General features: G+C 48.1%; 1 protein-coding gene across 4 annotated transcripts in view; it reads left to right on the top strand.

Annotated features, from left to right (window-relative positions):
- ANKRD6 (ankyrin repeat domain 6) overlaps positions 1-16966 on the top strand; it is a 140526-nt gene that overhangs the window by 25395 nt on the left and 98165 nt on the right. For 3 of the 4 annotated variants that reach the window (XM_065888747.1, XM_065888746.1, XM_065888745.1), the window contains exons 2-6: positions 1071-1169; positions 8001-8099; positions 9738-9836; positions 13435-13533; positions 14923-15021. In XM_065888747.1, coding sequence (XP_065744819.1) covers positions 1071-1169; positions 8001-8099; positions 9738-9836; positions 13435-13533; positions 14923-15021 — 495 coding nt within the window. The remainder of the gene's footprint in view (positions 1-1070; positions 1170-8000; positions 8100-9737; positions 9837-13434; positions 13534-14922; positions 15022-16966) is intronic. The other variant, XM_065888748.1, reaches the window with a different exon arrangement.

Below are 16966 nucleotides of genomic sequence, written 5' to 3'. Positions count from 1 at the left end.
TGGCAAGGTCAGTTCTCTAGATGGAAACTGATTTACACCGAAGAGGATTATTCTGAGTGCAACCCTCAGTGTCACGGCTCAGGAGCCCGCTTGCAGGGAATGGTCATCTCTATGACCCACCAGCAGGGCTGAGAAGCCCGCTCAGGTGCACGGGAGACGTGCACTCATGTGTGTTCTGCCAGCCACTGGGAACAACCTGGAACCCGTCAGCGGGAGAATGAGTGAATGATGTGACAATATTTTTAAAAAACTCAAAAATATAATGTTGGACCCCCCCAAATTGCCAAATGACATTGTACAGTTTAATACCATTTATGTAAGGTTTGAAGACAAGCAAAACGATGTTCATCTGTTGTGCGTGGCTACAAACATGTAGTAAAGTGTAATAAAAGGGACAGGAATGACGAATCCCAAATTGAGCGGTTACCTCGGGGTTGAGGGGAAATGAGATCTGGGAGGGGTTCACGAGGAATGGCTACGGTTTCTCTAATTTTTTCTTAAAGTGATTGGTGGTTGTGTACATTTTAAAATGTTCATATTTTTGAATGGCTGAAATACTTTGTAATTTAAAAATTTGTCTCTAAAGAGGGGAGAATGTGTTCTAATGGTTTGTCCCATCAGTTTCAGTTTTGAGGAATTACTAACTAGACTTCTCTGGGGCTGATTAGCTTGACTCTTTGCTGCTCTCCCATCTCTTACCCCATCAGATTCACTGTGGCCACTTCACCATCCCTGACTATCAAACCAGTGGGGAAATAAGAGAAAACTTGAAAGCCCTCACTTTCCTACTTGCTGGTTGGATGAGCGGGGAGTGGAAATTATGCACTAAGGGAAGTCTCCACATTTTGAGCATATTTTGTTCCTTGATCACAGTGCCAATAGCCAAGGTTAACCAAGACAAACTTGAATTCCGGATGAATCCATAAGAATCTCCTGCCAAACTGAACGGGGTGGGGTGTGGGGGGGTGGCGGGGAGCGCCACTGTGCAAACCTTGCTCTAGGCTCCCCGCCCCCAGGGGAAGAGTGTGTGACGTCTTGTTCTGAAATCAGTGTTTGCTCTGCATTAACAGCATGGCCGGACCCCCTTGCATCTTGCTGCCAATAAGGGCCATCTTTCTGTGGTCCAGATCTTGCTGAAGGCTGGCTGCGACCTCGATGTCCAGGACGATGTGAGTAGAAGCCATCATTCTATCAGGGCATGGTTGTCAAGGGGGCTTGTCTGCCTCGAATCCCACAACATGTAACTAGCTATGAGGGGAGGGAGTGGGCGGTAAGAGATGCTCTCCAGCACTTTGTAGCTCCATCTTGGTGGGAAGAACTTCCTCTTGAAGGTCTGCTGTGGGCCCCATTCTCAGTAGCAAGGTTGAGTTTGGGAGTGTGAGCTGGTCTTTCCATCATGGTTCCTATCTAGTGGTAGTATTTCCTGTCTAGTATTATTCAAGTGCAGAGCCTCGAAGGGCATCTTGTCTGGTCCTGTCTCAGTATAAAGGAGCACACCACACACACACACACACACGCACACACGCATGCACGCACACACGAGTATGGGCAAGCCTTGCTGGAAATGTGTCATTGACCAAACATAACTGGAGAAAAGGTGAGGCTTAAAAACTTAATTTTTTTATTTTCTCGCCTTGATTTCTCTTACGCTGTATACATTCAGTTAAAAAGGACCTATTTAAAGAAACAACAGCACACTGACCTCATGGAATCTGAGAAAAAGGAGGCCTCCAGAAAGAGTTCACTCTGGTGCTCTGCCATGATTGAAACTCAGTCTCTGAGTTTCTTTAGTCAAATTATCTAGAAAGAGATTCCAGTTGGTTCTTTTGGAGTCAAGAATCCATTCCTGAGTAAATCAGCAGTGGCTGGCATGGGGTCACCTAGTGCATAGGGTGGCCCTGTTGGGTCTTTGAAGGGAGTGAACTAAGAAGCGGATGTAGAAAAGATTATGTAAATTGCCGTCCAGTGAGCTATTAGGAAAATATCCTAATGATAATCTGATTGGAAGCTATTTTCAGAAACTTTTAATTCTGTTTCTAACTCTAACTTGTATAGTAGGACTCAAAGGAGAAAGAACTTTTGTGAGGAACACAGAATCTTGGAGAGTTAGTATTTATAAACCCCTTCCAGATTCACCTGTAATCTCTGTGGTTACAGAACATTATCAGATTTCAGACACTCAGGTGGGCTAGGGTGTGGGTTACCATAGTGCTTCCAGTTTTCTTTGAGTCTGTGTAAGGTCCTAAAACTTGGCAAACACCCAAGTTGAGAAGGACGGCATTCACAAAGAAATAACCAAATATGTCATATACACGGGCAGAAGGCTGTCAGTGTCATTCATAAATTTCTGGTTATATTTGGAACCTATTGAGTCAAGGATGTTATTTTCAAAAGATGCTGATCTAGCTTTAAGCTGTGGATTTCTGCCTTGGGTCCCAACACTTTTTTCTTTCCTTGCAGTGTAGCCATCATAACATACCTGATTATATCTTATCCTTACATGACAGGAGCAAAAACACAGGGAGAGAGAAGAGATTCTGACCACAGGAAACGCAGGGCATTCGGTGCTTGGTGCAAATATGTTGGACTGCATCTGGTTTTCTCTGTGTAATTGACGCCCTTGCTTGCCACGGTGGCAAGGCTGCAGTACCAGGCATGCTAACCCATCCTGACCCAACACTCCTGTCTCAGGTCCTGAGCTGCGAGTATCACTGTGTTCTCCTGAAGCAAAAGCCATGCTGACTTTCTAGAACTACTGCTGTTTATATCAGGCAAGATAGGAAGTAAAAACTCAGGAGCCAAGGCAGCCAAAGGGGGACATAGCAGCAGAAGGAAAGCCAGCTCTACTTTCAGAGAGGAACTCTTTCACTTATTGAAATCTTTTTTTTTTTTTCTTTTTTGCATCTTTCCCTTGGTCTAGGCGATGCGTACATTGCTTCTCCCAGGTAGCTTAAAACAAAACAAAACGAACGACAAAACAGTGCAGAAACAGCTGGGAATGGAGAAAGTAGAATTGATCTTTACTAGTCCTGAAGTAATGCATTTGCCAGAATATGGTTCATGTGTGTCTTCTATACATTTACTGTGTTGATCAGCCTTGAAACTCATGTAGGAATTCAAGGAAGAAAACTCTTTATGAGTGTTCTTTAAAGAAGCTGGTGGGAGATTAAGAATTGGAAAAAAATCATTTCAGAAGTTACCTGTCTTGGGTGATGGGTAGCGATAGAGAAGGTTAATGTTATGAAGAATTTACTCCTAACTTCGTGTTCTACAGATACTGTGCTTTATGTCATGGTAAAGACTGAGAATTAGTTGAAGAATGACCTCCAGTGCCCTGGAGTGGGATTATTATGAATTTGAACCCGTGGAAACCAGTTCTTTAGAATATGCAACTCCAGGGGCAAGTTCCCTCTTGCCTCCTGCCAACCCTGTCAACTCTCATTGGAGCTCTAAGGCCATCTCTGATTGGTCAATGAGCAATCACACGGCCCCCACCTCAGAAATAGTCCACGACCCCGTGGCCACGGTAAAAGGCATGAAGGAAGAGAAAAATAAGAAAAACCAGAGAAGCAAGGCTAGGAAGAACCCTGGAAGATCAGAGAGAGAAAAAGAGGTCAGCAATTATTTTGTGCACCTACCCTGTCTTGAGCTTCCTTGCAACATGTCTGCCTGTGGCACCTGGGAGGGATCCCTCCTGAAGAGGGGCATGGTCCACCCTTGCATGACTGGGGTTTCTCCCATGAGCTTGGCTTTGGAATCTGCCCACATTTGTGCTCACTCTTTTTCGCCATGTAGGAGAGAACACTCAAAGTATTTCAGAACAAAGTTCTAGACCTCAGTGGTTGCAAATCGTTTGAAATCCCAAAGTAAGGAGCACTGACGTCTTAGAAAAATGGAGAGCTGGCAGCTCATGCACTTTGCAGACTGTTGCAGTCACTTTGGAACACGATTTGCCTGTTCCAAACCGAAGTGCCAAACTGCAAGATTGCTGGGTCTTCAAGTTTCCAGCTTCAGCGCTTTCCTTCTGCTTCTTTGTAGTCAGCCATTCAACAAATACTTCTCAGGTGCCTATACTTGCCAAGGCACTGGGCTCAGTCACTTAGCTTGATGATGCCGTAAACACTTAGCTTGATGATGCCATAAAGAGGCAGCCCATCCCACAGAAGCACCTGATCCTTCTTAAGGCCTGTCTTAAGGTAATTGACTTCACAGGTTGTGAACAGCTCAGGGTGAGCGCAAAAAGCCTTGCCAATTTGAGTTCTGCCCCAACCATGCTACCCCGGATTAGCTGGTTATCCCCTGAAATGCACTGGGCCTTAGTTTTTTTTAATTAATAAAATGAGAGAATTAGGTGCCATGGTGCTTGGAGCATTAGTAGAGGATTAATAAGTATTTGCTGAATAAATAACGAATAAATTTTGTTGAGAATGCCATACTTTTCCTAGCTTTTTTTTTTCCCTCCAAAGTTTCAGAATTTCATGGTTGATATTTAGATCATGTAGAAATAAAGATTATGTCAGAGTTGCTGCTTGGGTCTGTTATAAGTACGTAGTGAGGATACATCTTGTTCTTTTCTGTGTCATATTTCAAAGAGGAAATATTTCAAAGGTAAGTTTTAGTTTTATAACAGGAAGAGTTGATTCACAGGTAATTGACCCTGTTTCAATCAAGGGTCTCAGGTGTTTGCTTATGTTGTGTTCTGGGGGGGGGGGTAGTTCTGAGACAGCCCGAGGTGGTCCTTGGCTTACGTATTTCGTGTCTCTCAGCCTGTGATGCTCACCTTGGCAACTTCAGGGTGGCTGGTTTTCATGTACTAGAGAAAGTGTCTCACCCAGTCCTCCAAACCCACCCCACCTGGTGTGAGCAAAGCTAACGGTCCTGCTCAAGGACCACTCAGGGTGGGGAAAGGCTGGCTTTGGCCTTCACAGCCGTGTATATCCGACACCTGAGGCAAGGACCCTGGCTTTGAGCGGGTCTGTGACTGAGGGGTGTGAAGATGGAGGGGAGGCTGTGGCCTGGAGACAGGCAGGGCCAGGAAAGGGGACACGCAGGAGACACCTGTGCCAGGTGCCTGAGGACCCTTTGTTCCCACCATAGCCTCACCCAGCTGGTCAAGTCTCCTTGCGCGTTTTGCTCGTCCCTCTGGAAATTGACGTTTAAGGGCCGAACTAGAAGTGAGATTTAGCTTCTTGCATTGAGCTAGAATTTCACAAAGGAATGTTACCCCCAGGGGAGCAAGTACAGGAGATTCATGCTAAAAGCAAGTAATAAATACTGGTGACATTCAGGCTCCAAAGCTGCCTCAACTCATGATTTAGTGGCAGCCCGTGAAACACAATAAAGCATTTGACTTGAAGCCAGGCTGAGGTTAGACTGCACCTTGACTTAGCAGCAGGAGTGGCCCACACGGCCCACACTTTATGCAGAACATGCACAGAATGGTTACATTTGGTTACGTAAAAGGGTTGTTCTGATTGGGCCCAGGAGTGCTAGTTAGAATGCTGGCAGCTTGTGGGAATAGCACAAGGCCTCTAATGATTAGAAATCTGACTGAGTCGGTGTTTACCCTGAAGGAGGGGGCTGCAGCCTTACTTTTGTTGCTGAGAACAGGGCACCACATTTCTTATCAGGTCAGTAACAAATTGCACTTGGGGTCCATTTTGGGAAAACCCATCACCATGCTGGTAGAGAAACAGGCAGTCTTGGAGATTCTTATAGAAGTTTTAAAAAGTTAAGACTGGGCAATTTTTCATGATTACTAAGTACACCTCATCTGGAAACACTTCCTAAGTTGTTTGAAGACGATGTGTGATGGCTTCGCACACCTTGTGCAAACACTGACCTAGTGGCCATGTTCTGCTTTTGACTGCATGGCACACAGAAAGGGTCCTCTTTGAGTAAGGGGTCTTGGAAAGGTGGGTGAGAAGAAAACCAAGGCTAAAGCTAATTTGTAATGGGAATAATGGCTTAGGATACCAAGGGGAGGGTTTGGTGACAGAATTCAGTGGACAGTGGATGGAATCATGGTAATGGGAGAGTGGAGGTCTGGATCCATCACTGCAGAATGAACAGTGAGAAAAGCTTCTGAGACTTGGACAGTCCCTTTCCTGGTATATTGGTACAGCTTAGACTTTTAATAAATAGCAGTTTTTCCTGATGCTAGAAAAGTATTAAATACTGGAAAGTATTAAAAAGTATAAGGGAGAAAATAAAAATCATTTCCCCTCATGTTTCTTTTGTTTTTTGTTTTTGTTTTGGCTGTGTTGGGTCTTCGTTGTTGTGTGCTGGCTTTCTCTAGTTGCGTTGTGCGGGCTTCTCATTGCGGTGGCTTCTCTTGTTGTGGAGCACGGGCTCTAGGTGTGTGGGCTTCAGTAGTTGTGGCATGTGGGCTCAGTAGTTGTGGCTCACGGGCTCTAGAGCGCAGGCTCAGTAGTTGTGGCGCACGGGCTTAGTTGCTCCGCGGCATGTGGGATGTTCCCGGACCTAGGGCTCGAACCCATGTCCCCTGCATTGGCAGGTGGATTCTTAACCACCGTGCCATTAGGGAAGTCCCTCCCCTCATGGATTTTTAAAGGGAGATTTAAAAAAATTTTAAGAACGTGAATTTGGTTTTTAAGTAGGATTAAGTACTTTTTTACTGTCATAAACTATACATAACATAAAATTGACCATCTTAACCATTTTTAAGTGTACAGTTCAGTGGCATTAAGTACATTCCCATTGTTACAGAACCATCACCACCATCCATCCCCAGAACTTTTTTTTGGATTAAGTGCTTTTAAAGTGCATTGTCATTTGTTACAGTTTCCAGGGATGTAAGTAGAATCAGCATTTGGTTAAGGCAGTTTATAGGTAGCAGTGCATCCTTCTTTAAAAATCCTCCATGTTTTCTGTCTTCTAACTGTCTTTCTTTCCTCTCTCCGGCTAAGGACCAGGAGTGCCCCAGGGCATGTCCTTTGCCCCTGCAGTGTTCCACCAGAAAACTGTTTATGTAAAATTCTTGCCAACCACATCATAGACCCCAAGAAGGGCAGGGAGGGACCTTGCCTCCTTTCACAGGTGAAGAACCTGAAGTCCAGCAAGGTGACAGGTGTCTCCCAAGGCTATGCGTGATGCACATCTCCTGACCCCCTTGCCCTGTACCCCTTCCGTCCCACCAGGAGTTTTCCACACCGTTCACGTTCACGCATCTCTCCATTCAAGCCTGCGCCCCAGGCTAGACTTGATATCCTGAGTGCCTGTCAGAGATAAGATGTGCCCTCAGAGACTTCAGAACTCTCTCTTGCTACAGACTTGACGGTTGTACTTCTGGGATTTTAGTCCTTCTCTCAACTGCAATTAGGGGAAGAGTCAAGTTCCCTTTGGCGCCCTGACAGAGAAAAAGCAGGTCGGCAATCCCAGGAATCTGATCACAGAGAAAGGGGTCAAATGCAGCATAAATCAGCGAGGATGCTGTCCTGAAACATCAGAAGAGGCTTCTGAGAGACGTGCAGTGACAGCCTGAGCCCCTGGCCTCCTCAGATGTCCTAGCGTAACCCCTGCATTGCTCTAGGCCAGGGCCAATCAACATGTACACCGGCTCTCCGGTCGTGTGTGCCGCTAGCTGACAGAGCAGTCCAGTGAGTCCTCTGACCCTGGGGAACGGGAGGCCTCAGCAGGGAGTAGAGATTCCAGGCATTGCTGGTTCCATTGCACAGCACACAGCCCAGCCCGCAGACCCACTCTTCACAGATGACAGTCACACTGCCGTCCCCTGGCGTGGCCCTCATCCAGAGGTCGGCTCTGTGGCCCAGGGCTGTTCTGCAGTTGGCTTAGGGTTACCACTGAGTTTGTGAACAAAATGACTCTCCAGGCATGCACTGTCTACTAACTAGCCCACCTAAGCCCGGCTGGGCTGGCACACGGTGATGGGGATGTCCCTGTGTCGGGTGGAGGGAGGGAGCGAGTGGTGAGGGGCCGGGGAGGGCTGACTGCTGTCCCTGTCTCCCCGCCACCTGCAGGGGGATCAGACCGCCTTACACCGGGCCACGGTGGTGGGGAACACCGAGGTCATCGCGGCGCTCATCCAGGAGGGCTGTGCTCTGGACCGACAGGACAAGGTGAGGAGGGAAGTGGGACGGGTCAGCCTGAGGACCCTCTTTGGGACCTGCCGAGCTCGTGAGATGCTGTCATTCCTGAGTCAGCTCTCATGCCTTAACATGAGGAAATCGGCCCAGGGTTCCTCTGAAAGAGTATCTGATATTGAATTTTAAAAAACTCATCCCTCTGTTCTGTGGCAGCAGTGGGCAACCACATAAATATAAATGGTGAAGAAAAAAAGTCTAGAATTAGTGACCTTTGGAGGCCTGGGTGGGGGAAGGGATGTGCCCCAGCCTCTCTGTTTCCTTTTTTTTTTTTTTTTTTTAAAGATAACGGAGTGAGTTAATTTATTTAAACTACACTGGAAGAGAAAATAAGCAAAATCAAGTCTTTAAAAAATCCCAATGACATAGTGTTTTTAAATTGTCAAACCATCTTAAAACATGGGACTTTGCAATTGAGTGCAGTCTGGCCTCTGTCCACTTTTTTTAAACAACCTTTTATTACAGTGTAACATACATATACAGAAAGGTGCACAACTAATACGTGTGCTGCTCAGTGAGTTTGCACTGCCTGAGCACATCTGTGTGAGCCCCCAGATCAAGAAGGAGGTCATTACCAGCACCCAGAAGTGTTCCCACCCGGGACCCCCTTCACTCTTCCTTCTGCTTCCTGCTTCCGGGCCACATATCCGCCACCACCATTCCCAGCATCTGGCCTTTGGTACAGCCCTCGAGACCCTAGACTTCCCCTGTGGGTGTCAGCAAATGTCAGGTCCGTGGCTTACTGTGTTGAATGAATGTCTAAGCCAGAGCCTGGACGCAGTTGGACACTGTCCCTGCACTGCCCCCAGCTGACGGCCCTGCGCCTGGCCTGGAACAGCCAGGAGGGCCTTTCCATCTCTCCTCTCTGTGCCCCCGTCTCCTCACCCCTAATCCCAGGTCCCACCCCACGCAGTTCATTGCACTTAATGTGTCTTTTTTTAATAGTAAGTTAAGCAAATACAACCTATGTTTAATGGGTTGATTTCTATTGAAAAACCATCTATTGAGGACACTCGTTTACCTTATTTACAGATAGATCACTGTTCTCAGTGCCTGCTCATTTGTTTGGGGCCCTGAGGCTTTTGGATTAAACTGGGAGAGATTAGATTTGGGGGAAGAAAAAGGAGCAGTGGAATCTACCTCTCTGCCCTTGGGGCCCTGGAACTTGTGAAGCTGGACTCTTCATTTGCCTGACCTTTGCAGGGTTCTCTCTGGGGCCAGAGCAGAGCAGAGGAGGCCCTCAGGGGCCGTAGAGGTGGGGAGAAAGGGGCATCGTACCTCCTGATGCTACTTTATGTTACACATGAGCTGTGCATGGGCCCTGGAGCCTTTCTCACCCTGGGTTCCTGGAGAGACTCAAGCCCTAATGCCTGAAGTCATCCATTGTAATACATCCTAAATCTAGAACGCACCCGGAACGGTACTTGTTAGGTACCGTTTTTGGAAGAGTGGAGAAACTGACCACTCAAATCACTGCCTGGGTTCTGTGGTTCAGGTGAGAAGCCCCGGCGGAGAAAGGCCCCTGCTTGTGCCCTGAAGTACCGTGTGCTCTGTTGACGGCAATGAGACGGATCAGGCCCAGCTGATGTGCTTTCTCCTGTGTGTGCTCCCCAGGACGGGAACACGGCCCTGCACGAAGCGTCCTGGCACGGTTTCAGCCAGTCTGCCAAGCTGCTCGTTAAAGCAGGAGCCAACGTGCTTGCCAAGAACAAGGTGAGGCCCGGCAGGTGCTAGATCCCCTCGGCCACAGGTGAGGACATCCCGCCTGCCTTCCCGGCGGGAGCCTCCTCTCGCTGAGCAGGGCGAGGGCTCAGGGCCGCGGAACCTGGTGGGAATTGAAAGCTTGCAGCTCCTCGGTGGGAGCGATGCACGGGGTCCACGTGGGGGGAAGGAGGACCTACCTGGGGCCCCGGCCTCCCGTGAGCGCTGCGGCTTCCCTACTGTCCCGTCGGTCTGTGAGTGTGCGGTTGAGGGGGCCAGCCCTGTCCTGCGGGGACAGGAAAGGACAGCAGCCTCTCCTCTCTCTCGTTGTCCTCTGTCACCCCTCTCTCCTCTGTCCCTCTCCTTCCGTGCTCGTTATTAGTGTGTCCCTGGACTAGTTTAGAAGCCTCACAGCAGACTGACCCATCTGCCTGGGGCCTCCCCAGAGTGGCCTCGGCCTCTGTTGCTGTTGTCTCTCTGGGAGAGCTTGGCGTGTACCTCCTGCACAGCAGTGTGGGCTCACCGTCCCCTCCTGCTGCCCCCTCCCTCGGGGGTACCCTGTTCCTTTCTGCCCACTGACCTCCAGCCCAGTCCCCACAGGCCCATCGGGCAGTTTTTTAGAGGGCTCTCTTGGACTGTACACAGCTCTGTGCTGTGTTGACTGGTGAAATGTTTCTCATGGTTCCCTCAGGGGCCGAAAGCTTGAGGAAAGCAGCAAGCCATGCATCGTAACACCTCCAGTAATGCCTGGCCCACTGCCCGGCACGCTGGTGGCTCTCCATTTCTTCCAGGTGGTACATGGTCTGGAACATTATACCAACTCGAAGTAGGTGGTTTCCAGTTAATGGATAGGGAGGCCTAAGCTGGGAGCTAGTAGTCTTTTGTAAGATACGTGATTCGTTTGTGACACAATTAGGGCCGTAAACCAGCCCTGGTGGGTCTCCATCACACTCCCTCCTGTCCCCTGCAGGGCCCCAAAAGTATTGTGTGGGAAGCCATGTGTCCTCTCTCTAGATAAAGCAGCAGGGGCTGTTGGAAGCACAGGTGAGGTGCCATCCCAGAAGAGGGACTTCTATTCTGCACCAGCCACAGCCTCTGGGGAAGCCTCTAGAAGGTCCTTTTTTTTTCCCCCAGCTTTATTGAGGTATAATCGACAAATAAAATCGTAAGATATTCAAAGTGTACAACCTGATGATTTGATAATTCCCAGGGGTTAATGAACACATTGATCACCTCACATATTTACCTTTTGTGTGTGTGTGAGAACATTTAAGTTTCCAATTAGCAAGTTTCAATTATAGAAGACAGTGTTATCAGCTGTGGTCACCACGTTATGCCTTAGATCCTCAGGCCTTGTTCATCTTATAGCTGAAAGTTTATACCTTTTTACCAACCTCTGTGTATTTCCCCACACCCCAGCTTCTGGCAGCCGCTTTTCTACTGTTTCTACCAGTCCATCTTTTTTTTTAGATTCCGCTAGACGTGAAATCATACGGTATTTGTCTTTCCCTAACTTATTTCACTTGGTGTATTGCCCTAGATTCACCCATGTTGTCGCAAATGACAGGATTTCTTTCTTTTTTAAAGGCTGAATAATATTCCATTGTATAAGAAAGGTCCTTACTCGGCAAAGTATAGCAGTCCTTATCTGGGAGATCAGTACTCATTACTCAGGGTGGGGAAAATGCCTGCTATGTATATCTACCTAGGTCACAGTTGTTTTTAATTTCAGGTTTTGACGTTGCAGGCTTTTGCATCTGACATCTTTCACTTTGTACAGTGGTTTTGAGAGTCTTATATTGTTTCGTGTGTGATTAGTTCATTCCTTTTTATTGCTGAGTAACGTTCCACTGTATGGATGTACCACAATCTGTATTCTAACCCATATCTTTTCATTTTCTTCGTCCAAATGCTTTTCAGCATAATTGATTTTTTTTATTGGCAAAGTAAATTTTGGTATATTTCTACAGCCATCAGATTTCTTTTATTTCAGTCATTTATTCAACACATTTAATGACTCCCACGAAGCCAGCAGCTTTGAGACAACCTTCTCTATGTGCACTGAGAATCATACCAGGGAGCAGAGTGTTTAAAACACGGGCAGACCCTTCATTTTGGAAGATTAAGCTAGCAGTGGTTCTCTACCCGGCTGCGCTTTAAAATCTCCCGGGAAACTTTAAAAACACGGGGAGAGGGGAGAAAACCAAACCCACCTGATGACTAGGCTTGGGGTGACCAGCTGTACCGTTTTTGCCCTGAGTTGGGGGCAGAGTTTCCCAGCATGCCGGCCTTTCAGCGCCTACACCCAAGCGGCCTGGCCCCACCCCCTGGGGCGGGGCCATCAGAGTTGCGTCTGCGCACTGGTCTATTTAAAGCCCCCCACCCCCACCCCAGGTGACTCCAGACTGCAGCCGAGGGTTGATGACCGACTAACGAGCTCCCGCAACTCTCGGGCTTAGAGCTCACCAGGTTCCTGGAGGTAACAGCAAGGAAGGAAGACTCTGCCCAGGCTGGTTAGAGCTAAGCTGGTGAGAGGGGAGTGAGTGACCCAGCAGCACACAGTTTTCCTTTATTTTTAAAAACTCATTCGTCTTTTTAAAGGGAAGGAATATAAACCATCCTTGAGTATGGGCAGACAGTGCTGTGTGATCCAGAGAGGAGTAAAGCAGGCCAGGGAAAAGCCCTAAACAGGCAGGCTGATAGCTCTGAGCCCGCAGCTGCAGGCCTGACGCAGCTTTTAAGCTCAGCAGAACAAACATTGAGCTTATGTATTTAATCTCCTGAGTCCTTGCAGGCTGACACCAAATCACGTTGCCTGTTTCTCTTGTTGCTTTTCTAGGGGTTAGCAGCAGCCTTGCAGGCCTTATTCCCGTAGTTTCAAAGAGTTCTCTTGCCAAAAATTCTTTCTGCAACATTACTGTGGACATGATTCTGACCTTTGGTTGCTATTTTGACCTTGAAGGTAGAGTCCAGAAGCAAGAGGGTCTCTGTGTGGGAAGTGACAGATGCAGTTGTATTATGCAGTGGAGGCCTTGTCCGTAGTTCAAATTTTGATGTTTCAAGAAAAACCCAAGATTTAAAAAGGCTTGCAAATTCTGTTAACCTTTAGCCTGCAGTGTCGGATGTGGCCTGTTTGCCTTCCTGACTCTGTTGGTAGGGTAGCCAACCAACAGCCACCCTAACACAGCTCTCCTCTGTGTTCCTCTTGTCGCTAAGAGGAACAACCTCGTGCACAGCACTCTGCCATTCAGAAGATGCTCTCCTAGGCTCTCCGAATCAGTCCTCACAGCCTCAGCATGTAGGAGTCACGCTCCATTTTACAGGTAAGGAATCCAATTAAGAGCCTTGCCCAGTAGCTTGCAACGAGTTAAGTGGCAGAGCCAGGATCTTGGAACCAAGGTTTCTATGAGCGATGTGACTCTTCTGCCCGTTTGGATTCCCAATTAAATGTTCTTGCCACTAAAGCCCTGGGACCACCGATCGGGAAGCAGAGAACGTGAGCCTTGACTCTTCTGTGAGTAAGCCTCGGCCCCCGGCAAGGCCTGCCCGGTGCAGGCCCGCGGAGGAGGGGTTGCTAACGTGTGCTTCCTTCTGTCTGCTTCCCTCCCAGGCGGGGAACACGGCTCTGCACCTGGCCTGCCAGAATAGCCACGCCCAGAGCACACGCGTCCTCCTGCTGGGCGGCTCCCGCGCGGACCTCAAAAATAACGTGGGTGGACAAAACCGACCTCCCTCGCGCTCTCTCATGTCGCCTCGGAAAGTAACCCTGCAAGCATGCTAGAGTATTCACGTGTAGACAGTAAAAAGGGTTCGGGGACTGCCGAGAAAGTATTCGTTTTTTGCTAATTCCTAAGGGGTCCTTTAGGGGGATGGGAAGAGGACTCAACACTCAGAAACACTGCTTTTCTCCCATCCTTGCTCCCTCGCCCCTCAGCCTTGCAGTCTGTTTTATTGAGCACAGCAGGTGTCTAGCATATGAGTTTAGGAACGAAGCTAATTGTTTTCAGGAAGCCTCTGCCCGCAGAGGCTTCCTGAAAACTCTTAGCAAATATTGGTTGATGCTATACCCGGGAGGCCTTCTGATGCTCTATGCCCGGCGTCTACAAATCCATTACTGAGGCACCCTTGGGATGAGCTGATGGGCCAGTAGTTCTTAGAGGTGCCTGACCTGAAAGGTGCTGTGGGTCTCCCTCCTCCCTCCACAGAGCTGCATTTCCTTCATGAAGCCCGTGCCTCAGCCATGTGACAAGAGAATCTGAGGCTTCTCTCAAAAATGGCTTTAGCCGGGGCCCCCCTGATTGGGGGCAGGCTCATCTAAAGTGGTTCTGAGAATGCTCTGAACTTCAGCTTTGAGCTTGGTTCCTTCTTAATCCGGGGGGAGAAGGTTGTACTGACGGCCAGCATCTCTAGACAGAACTGGAGCTTGAACAGAAACGCCTGCAGAAGGTCACCACGTTGTCTCCAGTTCTGCTGTTTTCTCTCTGGGAGCAGGACTAAGGAAAGTCCTGATCCCCAGTTTTTCTGAATGCCCTGTTTCATGCTCAGCAATTGCTTCCTCATCAGCTCCCTAGACTACATTTCTCCCCATGGGATACTGGGGTCCTACTAAAATGGGATGCACTTGAATTTTTTAGAGTACATGCTCTTAAAGTCCAGTGGCTCACCCTGCTCTCCTGGCCCTCTCAGCCATGATGGGTCTGTGATGGGAAAGTCTCATTTCCAAAGCATGCTGTTGGTCTTAATCAGGGTACTCCAGAGCAGAGCCTTCGGGTCTTAGGAGAGGCTGGGGTCAGCGGAGTCTTAGTAAATGCCAGCTAAGCAGAGCCTCCCTTAGCTCTTGTGAAGGTCTCATGGGGAGCAGGCATCCAGTGGATGAAACCTGAAACAGTCTGCATGGTGGGGAAAAAGCAGGGCTGCAGACAGAAAAGGGCTGTGAGTTGTGGAGTGAGCGTCTGTGATAAAGGAGATGCTTACAATTCAGGCTGTTACCTTCTAAAGAATATATGCTAGCCTGCCAGCTTTTAAATGATATTTTCTTTTTATCTTCTCTGTTTTGTAACTGCTCAGACTGTGCTTAGAGTTTGATTTCTGTCCGCAGGCAGGCGACACCTGTTTGCACGTTGCTGCGCGCTATAATCACTTGTCCATCATTAAGCTCCTCCTCAGTGCTTTCTGTTCTGTCCATGAAAAGAACCAGGTCAGTGCATGTGTTCTCCCCATGGTTAACCTGCAGGTGTGTTGGCACAGACGGGAGCAGAGGCTGCTGGGGGGCGGTGTCCTTTCCCAGCCTGGGACTTGGCCAGTGCTGGCCTTTGCAGGAACCATGGAGTTCCTGTGGCCCTGGTTTATCTGGCCTCCTGGAGAAAGCATGCCCTTAGCATTCCAGTTCATATCACCACATTTGCATAGTGAACATTTTCTGGAGATCCTGCTGTGGGTTTTGTTTTTAGTGTGATTTTTAAAAAGGAAACCCACAAGAAAGAGTGGCTTAGTAAATAAGGAAGGGCATTAGGTGTCTCATGACTCCTGAGTTCTCTTACCTGAATTGCCACCTTTATGTGAGCTGAGGGAGTCTCTCTTTTCTGTAAAGTTCGGCACCTGATCAGTATCTATGCCATATACTTGGGGTTTCGAAATCTGTGATTATTAGTGTCCTGTGGAAATGTGATTTTCGTAGTTACTTGGAGTTTTAAAAAGTTGTCTTGTTATTTATTGATACCTATACCTAAGTGATGCATTGTTTGACTTTTCTGAGTTTGGGTACGTAAATCTGAAATTTAAAAAAAAAGTTAGATTGTGATTCAGATTAAAAATACCCTATAATGGTGGTTACTGACCCTGGCCGCATATTAGAATCAACAGAGGATTTAAAAATACCATTCCTGAGTCCCACTGCAATATAAATGATCAGAACATCTTGGGGTGAGGTCCAGGCAATGGTATTTTTTTGTTGTTGTTTGTGTGTGTGTGGTACGCAGGCCTCTCACCATTGTGGCCTCTCCCGTTGTGGAGCACAGGCTCCGGACGAGCAGGCTCAGTGGCCATGGCTCACGGGCCCAGCCGCTCCGCGACATGTGGGATCTTCCCGGACCGGGGCACGAACCCGTGTCCTCTGCATCGGCAGGCGGACTCAACCACTGTGCCACCAGGGAAGCCCAGGCAATGGTATTTTTAAAAAGCTCCTGGCCTGAGTGTGCAGACAGGATTGAGAACCACTGACCTAATAGCTAAATTCTGTCATTCTCCAGCCTCGCCATGGACTCTAGATTCATCAGGTTACCCCAAACAGCCCTCGCCAACCAGTGCTGCTTCTCAACCTGGGTGGTATATTACAGTCACCTGCCAGCTTTGGGAAATCATCAGACCCAAGCCACACTCCAGGCCAATTAAATCAGTGTCTGTGTGGGACCCAGGCATCAGTAGTTTTTAAGGCTTCCCAGCTGATTCCAATGAGCAGGCGAGACTGGAAACCACTGCTCCAGAGCTTCCCTCAAAACACACAACCAGGTGACTCAGGAATGAAATGAACACTTTCTTTGGCTACTTACCAGAGAAGGAGGGCCTTGGGATGGCGGGATTTTCATGCTTTACTTGTTCACCTGCCAGGAACGAATGAATGATTTAACTTTTATATTGGTCTGACTTATTTATGTCATTCTGTTTGGGAATTAAAAACAGTTTGCATGTGGAACTGGCCCACCAAGCTGCATTTGACATAGCCTTCTTTCACAGTTGATTAAAATATTTTTTTGTTAAAAACAACAACAAAAAACTTACAGGCTATTTGGTAAGAGTTTGAAAACATCTGGTGTTAAGCGAATACTGATTCTCAGTGACTCCACCCAAACAAAATATCCTGGCCTGCAGGATGATTCCAGGTGGCCCTTTCACATCCCTGAGGATGGCTGCAGGGCTGGGATATTACTCCAGGGCCTGTGCAAGTAGCCATCTTCGAAGCTTCTGCTCATTCTAATTCAGAAACCAAGGGGTTCTCTGCCCACCCCCTGCCTGGGCAGAGGGACAGGGTCCAGAGCTCCTGGCTACCAGCCTGTGATCCTGCCTTTCAGGTCAGGTCCCACCATTCTCAACAACCCAGGCCCAGCATGACTTTGCCCCCTTGCCTTTAATCCTGTCCTGTGATT

Source organism: Phocoena phocoena, chromosome 12 (genome assembly GCF_963924675.1).
Source record: "Phocoena phocoena chromosome 12, mPhoPho1.1, whole genome shotgun sequence".
Classification (NCBI taxonomy): domain Eukaryota; kingdom Metazoa; phylum Chordata; class Mammalia; order Artiodactyla; family Phocoenidae; genus Phocoena; species Phocoena phocoena.
The sequence above is the reverse complement of the archived record's forward strand: the minus strand, read 5'-3'. Positions and strand labels throughout refer to the sequence as shown.